At 39.1% G+C, this 9,333-nt stretch overlaps 1 protein-coding gene across 3 annotated transcripts; it reads left to right on the top strand.

The window, feature by feature from the left end:
- The first annotated feature begins 274 nt into the window (after window positions 1-274).
- LOC111252971 (protein RER1) lies at window positions 275-9,127 on the top strand. Of its 3 annotated transcripts, XM_022811689.2 has the most exons (7): window positions 275-1,234; window positions 2,452-2,571; window positions 3,651-3,789; window positions 4,073-4,277; window positions 4,609-4,826; window positions 5,952-6,046; window positions 8,099-9,127. In XM_022811689.2, exons 3-7 carry the CDS (start codon window positions 3,718-3,720, stop codon window positions 8,238-8,240), a joined length of 732 nt encoding a protein of 243 aa, XP_022667424.1. In that variant the 5' UTR covers window positions 275-1,234; window positions 2,452-2,571; window positions 3,651-3,717; the 3' UTR covers window positions 8,241-9,127. The 3 variants fall into 3 exon arrangements, with proteins under 3 accessions (XP_022667424.1, XP_022667425.1, XP_022667423.1); XM_022811690.2 differs by lacking the exon at window positions 2,452-2,571 and having other exon boundaries at window positions 275-1,054; XM_022811688.2 differs by lacking the exon at window positions 2,452-2,571.
- Window positions 9,128-9,333: the final 206 nt, after the last annotated feature.

Genomic DNA, 9,333 nt, shown 5'->3' with positions numbered 1-9,333 from the left:
GTGACAAATCATCGCAAGTATTCTATTTCAAGTTTCCAGCTTATTTTGCAGCTTCAATAAAAAGCGTACCGCGTCGATCCAGGCGTTGAGGTTCTTGAAACATCTAACAACCTTACACAGTGTTTTTTTAGAAAAAAAATCTCGTATACTTAGCCATTGTTTTGATTGAGATTGTTATTACTGCGACAACTTGCTGCCCGTAACAACCGCCCGCCCCTAGACAGGCAGCACTTTCGACCGGCGAATGCATTCATCCTTTATTGTTTACCTTTTGTGCAGTCAGTCAAGTAGGTTCTCGTACGTGGCTCACTAATGAGCAACTAGCTATATGAAGTGTGGCTTTCTGTATATGTGTGTTTCGATCAGTATACGACTATTACTGCTCACCAGTGGTGTGCCTTCATCAGCACTAACCTCCAACAGACATCCAAAGTCCAGTCACCGTGTACACATCAACACATAACCTTAGGTGTTGTCTCAGCTATCAAAAGTAAGCAGCTGATCGTACTGAAAGTAAAAAAAAGTGAAGTGGCTGGCCCTGACGGATTCAACGACTGGCGTTCGTGTGAAGTTGTAACTACAGATAAAACTATCAGTATTAGTACTATTACCGCAGATAGTGACTTCAAGAGAAGAACGACTTGACTTCTCCGACTATCTTCGTTGTCCCTATCCCTGTGGCAGTCCGGCTGCTGCACCGCGACCGTGGTTGGTGTGCAAATCAACCGGGTTCAGTTGTCTATCCCTCAAACAGAAACATTGCCTGTCGCTACCCTTATAGAAATAACGACTGTCCCATTGGTTTAAGAAAACAAAAACCAAAGCTTTTGGGGGGTGAGCAGTGTTTTTGGCTGCAAGTGTAGGCAAGTTTGAGCCAGCGAAAAAATTAGAAAACGCTAAGTGCTGGATCAGAGGTTAACTCCCTATGCAAGTGTAGTCGGCTCAAGTGATTCTCAAAAGCAGATGGTGAATTGGAATTTGATTCGAGTTGGAATTCATGTCACTGGTCCGTTTTTTCGCCGAGAAACGTTTGGTAGTCAGCGCAGTTAGTGAGGTATGCGTGTGTGTGTGAATGCGTATGTTTGTCCCCTAATTATCGCTAGCACAGGACAGTCTTGACTCGAACAAAAGCGAATATATAAAGAGTGTAATATAGTATAACATATCAAGGTGTTATCAGCTGTGGACGTCGTGTTTATCCTCGTAACACATTTACGATCACCGCGCGCAGAACGTAAGTATGACATTGATGTAGAAAGATTAAGAAAACTACGGGAAGTATCTATGGATAGATAAAGAGTATATGTTAACATCTGGAGTACCAAACGAATTCAAAAGAAAAAGCTCGCTTTGAAAGTTGTAGCCCAACCTGCTTGGGTCATTAAGTGCCATACACAACCGCAAACTCATGCGAGCTTAGTTTTACATTCACTTTCAAGAATTCTGTAACTAGAAACTTGTAAGTTCCCAGCTTTACTGCCTCTAAACACCGCTTCAGACGGCTGCCTTCCAGCACAAAAAACTGCGACTACGAAAGGTTTCAAACCTGGATTACCTCATGTATCTATAACTTTAGTAGGCAAAACAGGTTGCTACTGCTCTATCACGGGGACCGCTATTGGAAATCAGAACGAGAATTACCGGCTGAAATAGCGGATGCCAAGTATGTAAATTTGTGCTAAACAGATAGCAGGCAATATGGGCAGAATTTCCTACACGAACTTTTGTCCCCTCGAAGCAGCGTTTCATGCTCAGAGTTATGTCTCACGGTTGCATTATTTTGGGTTTACTGTAACTTGATCTGTTTTGGAATAGGCATGTTACTTGCTCGTTGCTATTGTTGGGTGGCGTTTTTGTAGACGCCAGACGGCTTATGTGATTGTTCCCGTAGGATTTCAGTTGCTGCTACACCCGTTGTGGCTCATTTGCTATTTGTGTATTTTTATGACTATGGTACTACGATTGCTGGTTAGTGATAGGGGCGAAACATTCGGATCCACATCTTTCCCTATGGTGACAGTCGTTCGTATTATGTTGTTATCCGACTCTACTCATGACAAACTCGAAACGCGTTCGAAATTCTGTCAAATGTGTTCCACCAAGTTGATTGAACAGGTTCTTAAGCCCTTGGCAGGCACCGTATAGGCAGCCTGGCTGTACCCTGTTCTCAGTTTGTATAATGTTATTAAGATTATTAGATTTCAAAAAGCTCTTGAAGATTATTGGATGTTGGTAGATCAGCTGCTGTGTGAAATGTTTCGTTAACGAATGCATCGACAGGATTTGATAGCACTTTGCTAGTGATGCTGGGTCAGCAGACAGTGGGTAAATTTTAATTGGCTTGCTATTGGATGACGACCATTTTTCTGATATATTTGGTTATTTTTGGCTCCCATTGTGGTATTAATTCTTCTGCAAATGTGGCTGTATTAAAATGTACTTTTCCTTCAGGCTTCATTGGTGGAAAACGAATAATATGTACGGCGCAATTGTTTGGGCGATCTAATCTCCGACTGAAAAAGTTGTGGGTCGCTGACTCAGGCCGCGTGACCAGTTCTGGATACTTGAAATGTTAGTGCTGTTCTACTTCAGTGCAATTGAAGTGGGCTAAAATGTATCCCGGCAACTGCCAACGATAGATTTTTCAAATTGTGCGCCCGAGCTTGCTTAATGCTGAAATATGTGATTACTGAAGTTATCTCCATGGTACCAGAGGAATAACTAGAACTAATCTATAATATAGTTACAAAGTTTTTCCGTTCTTAGGGAACCTTGAAAGTGTTCATGTTTTATTTCTTGGTAAATTACGTATTTGTTTGCTAGCTGAATTGCCACAGACTCAGTGATGACAAAGTAAAACTGCACAGTTGACTATTTATCAATTAATGTGTCTTATATCCTCATTAGATGAAATTTATTGGCATTAAAAGAATTGTTTTTAGTTTATATTTTCTAGAATTGCGGGGTCTCATAGGCATTTATTTTGAATCGAGCGCTAATTTTCAGGTAGGAATCTGCTTTATCTTATGGCACATCGTTTAAGACAAAAGTGAAAAGTCACGTACGTTGCAGAATCCGCGATCATCCATTTAAGCGTTCATAATTTTCTTTTCTGACAATATTAATAATGAATGTTGAAGCAGCGCAGTGTGTTATTTTTAGGCTGAAACAGATGCACCTTCATTGCGCAAAACCGATTTTTTAAAAATTGGAGTTTTTTTTAAATCAAAAACAAATATTTATGTTCACGTTTGTTGCCGCCATATCAAAAGCTGCGTTAGTACTCAGGTAAGACATGTTTTTTAAGCTCTGCAGAAACTGCTTCATCTGTATGCATTGTTAGTTGTCTTTCTAAAAGTCTTTCATGTGGTTTCCCAGAATCTAGTTTTAGTAGCGAATGGCACACATTTTGCCACGCAAAATTCTGGGAGCATCCTGAATTTTATACCATGCAACAAAGAGAATCCAAAAAGAGTCGCTATGTTTGTTTTTCTTTTTTATGTTATAACTGTGGTGTATCTAATAATAACAGGTTGGCTCAAATACAAGTGGGCACATATTGTATACAGACAGATACGCTAGGAATGATTCACTTTAAAAGGATTATTCACTAAGAAGCTATCATTGATTTCTTTGTGGCTTTCATACAGGCGTATGATCTAACGGATAGAACATACGGTAGCAACTGGTGAAAAAATTCAACAGATTTGAAACAGAATGGAACATACAGCCGATGTTACGAGGCCCCAGCCTCCAGTAGTCGCGCTGCTCTTTCGAGGCCTTGCACAGGTACAATTGTAAACACACTCATGATAATGTATATCACCGGTTCGTGATCATATGCAAGATGTAATTTTTTTCAGTATAGAAGCACCCGAAGTTCATTTCAGTCGTCGTTCTACCTAAATGCCTATGTGAAAATGAATGGCGAAATCGCTAGTACGTATAGTAGTATATACAATTTGTTCCTCTTTTCATTAAGATTTCTATGTTTCAACTAATAAGTACCCGTTTTGATTTTACTCTAATTCGCCTAGGTTGAAATCTGACGTTGCTATTACGATTATTTCAGAGGTATCAGCGTATACTAGATTTCGTAACACCATACGCTGTGGGAAGATGGTTCTTCTGTGTCCTCCTGATAGTCGCCTTCTTGTTGCGCATATTTTTGCTTCAGGGCTGGTACATCGTAACGTACGCTTTAGGAATTTATCATCTAAATCTGTTCATCGCATTTCTTACACCTAAAATGGATCCAGCGCTAGCAGATGACTACGGTACGTGGACCGCATAAAGTCACTCATCCCCTTGACCAACTCGACTTGAGCCCACAGTAAAGTCCTATGTGTATATCATAATCTTGTAGTGTATATTGGGAGGATTATAAGTGTCTCAAGGCTTGGAGAAGAAAACAATTTAGTTGCCAGCAACATGCGCGCAGGTACAAATTATTTATTCAGCTGCGGCAGTACTCAGTAATAATACCCAATAAAACACAGTGCACAATTAATCTTCGTTGACTTAGTATTTTAGACCAATGATGATAGAATTATTTATGGAGTTATTTAGTATTATATCTTCAATGTTTCTTTGATATTTCGTGAATAGATGACGGGGATCCGGGCTTACCAACAAGAACCAATGAGGAGTTTCGTCCTTTTATTCGTCGGCTACCTGAATTTCATTTCTGGTATTCGGCAACGAAGGCGACACTCATCGCTAGTTTTTGTACCTTCTTCGAGGCGTTCAACATTCCCGTGTTCTGGCCCATACTTCTACTTTACTTCATCACCTTATTTGTATTGACAATGAAGAAACAGATAAAGGTAAGCAATAATGTCAATGTGTAGCAGTCGACCTGCACTTATCGCAATGCAAATATAAATATTTGCACCTCATTCGCCTGCACCACAAATTATGCGTTGTATTTTAGTCGTCCATATTATGAGAACAATAATTCCGGCTTTGCGATGGTTGTTGTGATTATGTGCTACATGATAACGCACCACGAATAGAAAGATATTTGCGATGCGTGTTTTGCGTATTTCGCGTTCGGTACTTCAGCCGTTCGGCATTATTTCAGGAGGCTGGTTTCTACCAGCGCGAAAAAGTGTCTATGTCCGAATTCAAATTTAACTACCACATGTACCTATGTTTAGCAGGCAAACACTTTATTCTCTGCGATAATACGGGGACAGAATTTGCAATATCTCTTAAAGTAATTGAGCCTAACTAATGTGTAATTTAATTGGGAAAAATCTTTTATGCTGTTCTGGTTTCTGTTCAAGTGTGCGAACTTCAGCTATCTTTATAGACGGACTATTAATTGCAAAAAAATTGAAATGATTCCCACTGCTTGAAGGACAGTAGTCCGCCATCGGGAAGCGGGTCACCGATAGTAAAACGGTAGTAAATCGTTTTAATTATTGATTACCATATTAGCAAAACCTGCAATAAACGTCATAAGGTTTATCTTAAATAAAGCTAATATTGATATTAAGTCGCCTTCACGTACCCTGACCAGGGTATTTGCTTGCTTGATGACTAGTTATATAAATTCAGCAGCTGATTATAGAAAGTCCCACCGCCAGACATGAGCGTAATGGCTCGGTTTAACAAACCTGAACTGCAATTTACTGAAGCCTCATGCTTCACAGAACTGAAACCAATTGTTTTTTTAACCGTAATAAAGCGCGTTCCTAGATATAATGCATAAGACTTATTAATCTTTAGCTTACTAGACTAACAAACAAATTGTAAAAATCTATCTTTGAAATTATTCGGATCCACTTCTATCTTTGTATGAAAATTTAATCGATTTATATGTATGTGTGCTACTTGTAGACATATAGATAACATTGGTCAATTAATTCATTTATACATTTTACTTAGGCTATCCAGTACTAAATGCTGCCTTGTCCTTTTTTTGGGTTTCTACTTTTTCATTTCAGCACATGATCAAGTATCGTTACATTCCGTTCTCGGTGGGCAAACAGAAGTACAAGCCCCGTCAGCAGCCAGAGTCGGCAACGAGCTTCCTTAGCAAGTGAGGTCAACAACAGCAACAAAAACCAACAATTACAATAGAACCATCACAGAGAAATCTAAGTTGAACTAACACTAAACGCGGCGAGACTAGTAGTGAGACTTAGCGCCAGGGGAGGGGAGGGGGGCGGGTATCTCCCATAAACCATCTCTGTATCGTCAGCACTTCAAAATTGCTCCCACCAACATGAACCAGACCTGTTATTATGCACCAAACGTCCACCACTGGTTTTCTGCCCGCTGACGTCATCATCTCTTCCATATGCACTGACCGCTGCATGAACTGAAGTTTTTAGTCCTACACTCAACCCATCCAAAGACGCGGGCACCTTAACAAAATGTGAGAAACCGTCACAAGGGTTTTAAAAAACCGCGCTTCCTTTATTATCTGTTATAAATAAACGCCCGAAGCCTATGACGGAGAATACCTCGGATATTGCTAGATTTTCTCTTCTAAGCTTAGACCCATTGAGCTTGGCCACAAGCATAATATTATGCTGGACAATGTACTGGTAACAAAGACGAAATGGCCCGAGTTTTCATTTGCTGCTGATACTGGCCGAGGTTCGAGTATTGCAGCAAATCTTTATGGACTGCTCGAGTGCGTACGACACCTACAACAAACTAAGAAAGAAGAAACATTTAATGATAATATTATATAAAATTATATTTAATACAAAAATATGAGCTGAATGTCTGCATAAGTGGCAAAAAGAGAGCAAAAAATTAGCAGTGAACAAAGTGGACAAGATCCTGTGTCAAAGGTGAAGCACCTGTCAAAAACAACATAAGCTGTGTCTTTTGCGGGCTAACCTTTTGTGTCAGTTACTGAGCTATCTCGGCGGCAGAATAAAGCGTATGCAAGTCAGGCGATAGTTTCAGAATTTACTAAATTTTTAGGAAAAAAGCACAAACAGATCCCGGGTCCCGTTAAATAAAGAATCAAATGTGAATATAACAATTGTCGAGGACTTTTGAGATCAGCTATCATCCGTATGTGTTCTGTAAGCTAGCTTAGACACTTTGTCAGAGCTAGTTGACGTTGTTTGATGCTAGTTGATAGTATTGATGTACTCTTTTCATGCTTAGTTTGTGAAGTGTGTGCCGGAAACTTGAACCACATTAAATATTGCCTCAAATCAGGTGTAAGATTAAACGACAGTAGAAAGTAGTTCTGTACAGTACTGTAATAATAATAATAATAATGATGATTGAATAATAATATTAATAATAATCATGTGTCTATATATTGGACATATAAAGTTTGTGTTATTTAGTAAGTGCATCTTCTCTTTATTATTATCTTTACTTCATTGGAATGTTATTAGCTTTCTTTAAATTATTAGATAAGTGGGTGATCATTTCAAATATCAGGTGTCTATACTCTAGAGAGGCGCTTTCGGTGATGTTGGAGAACTTTAGAGAAAAATTCAGATAGTCAGAGGGTTACTACTATATGAACATCTTTCTTCAATACTCGATCATTTTTTCGGAACCGGTACTCAGCCAGCGAGTAAGTCAACACTCTATTGCCGAATACATGACAGACTTCCCACCAGCTTTCGGCCTTTTATTTTGATATCTTTGGAATTCAATAGGTACAGTCCACCATTTGTATACGCCTCCTTGGCATGCCTTTATTGTACATATTAGTGGTATATATATACTCAAAGACATTAGTTTTGGTAAAATGTCGCTTTTCCTTCATTACCACGACTTCACATTTCACTATGTTATACCATCACACGCAACTGTTCTTATGGTACTCTTGTTGTTTAGGCCATTTTCTGTCTCTACCGTTCGTCATTGCTTAGTACTGCTGCTATTGCGTGGTGGTTTGTTGACGTTGTCACGATTACTGTGGTAAAGAGCCTCTATAGAAAATAAGAACGTGTAAACTTACTAACCTATAATGTTTTGCGTATTATCCACATTGATTTACCTATCGATTACCCACCCTTAACACTGTGTGTTGTGGCAATATTGTCGTCGTAGGCTGTAGCCGTAATTATTATATTCGATGCTGTGTTGTGGGTGTGCATTGTTGTTTCAGTGCCGATTCGTCCGGGCCGCGAGGGACATCAAACCTTCTCCCACAACACAACACTGCTCTCCTCTTCCCAGTTATCCAGGCTGGGTCGCCACAACACGCGCCACAACAAGTGCAGCATCAACGGCAGCATGAGAATCTTTAATATAATAGTATAATTTGATAGAGACCAATACCACAAATGTAAGAAAGGGAAAATAGGAAACATTATGAGAATTATTTTTGAAATAATAATAGACTATTCTTACTGTTAGGGTGAATTATTGTTAAGTCGGTTTGCTGAAGGTTCGAATAAGAAAAATCGGGAAATATAAAGTTTGTTATAGTGAGGTGATTCGAACAGATTTCTGTGGGAGGAAGAAAGACAAGTAAAGCAAATAGATATAGTTATATAGTTCAATAAGGTTAGTTGTTCATTTGGCGCAAAGTAGAGCGTGCAGCGTTTGACCTTCTGACCATAATAACATCGTTTATTTGTATCAGTGATTCGATGCGGTGCAATATTATTTTAGCAGGTAATGCAATGCGTGAGTGGCGCAACACAAATAAGTATTCGACGGGGAAATGGCAGACCACAAAGATTTTGCGCCTAATTGAGCAAAGGCATTACTATGCTTTTTCTTTTTTAAACAAAACAAACACGTAGATAATCACATACTTCGGATGGTCCACAGGTATGCATGCTGCATACTCTATTATTAGTTGTACAATTACTGCTAGTAGTACTATTTTTTAAATAAGAAAAAAGTCAATTTTTTTTCTTGGAGAAGCTGAGGGCAGGGTAAATAGGTGTCCGTCTTAGCAAAAAAGAGACACGATTCGCATGCGTCATAACCTGTGAATAATGTGTTCACATGTTATTTACCAACACGTCCCTTACTGTCGTCCATGACAATAATACAACGACAACGATGCTGGTCTTTAGCCGATAAATAAAAAAAAAAAATAAATAATATAAAAATGAAACGATGATACGAGATCAAAAAGGGGAATAAATATGCCAGAGGGAGAGGGCGAGAGAGGTAAATGTCATTAATGCTTTATGACTAGTTATAATAATAGTTATAACAAATGGCACTATGTGCTACTCTTATAATCTCGAATGCGATCTGAGAGGACATCTGCAGCTTCCTGAACCTGCATATAACCGGCAGAGAAGATTACAGGGGTAGGCAGAGGACACGCAGGTACAAATTAAACGTCGTACAACTAGTCCAACTAAGCAATTTTATATATCA

This window comes from Varroa destructor, unplaced genomic scaffold (genome assembly GCF_002443255.2).
Source record: "Varroa destructor unplaced genomic scaffold, Vdes_3.0 BEIS01000006.1, whole genome shotgun sequence".
Taxonomy (NCBI): Eukaryota; Metazoa; Arthropoda; class Arachnida; order Mesostigmata; family Varroidae; genus Varroa; species Varroa destructor.
This window is presented reverse-complemented; position numbering and strand designations above follow the sequence as displayed.

Coding starts and splice junctions, on each gene's coding strand:
- LOC111252971 (XM_022811690.2), top strand. CDS start 3,718: ATGGAACATACAGCCGATGTTACGAGGCCCCAGCCTCCAGTAGTCGCG. Junction 4,278..4,608: donor AGCGCTAGCAGATGACTACG/GTACGTGGACCG, acceptor TTTCGTGAATAG/ATGACGGGGATCCGGGCTTA. Junction 6,047..8,098: donor GCAACGAGCTTCCTTAGCAA/GTGAGGTCAACA, acceptor TTGTTGTTTCAG/TGCCGATTCGTCCGGGCCGC.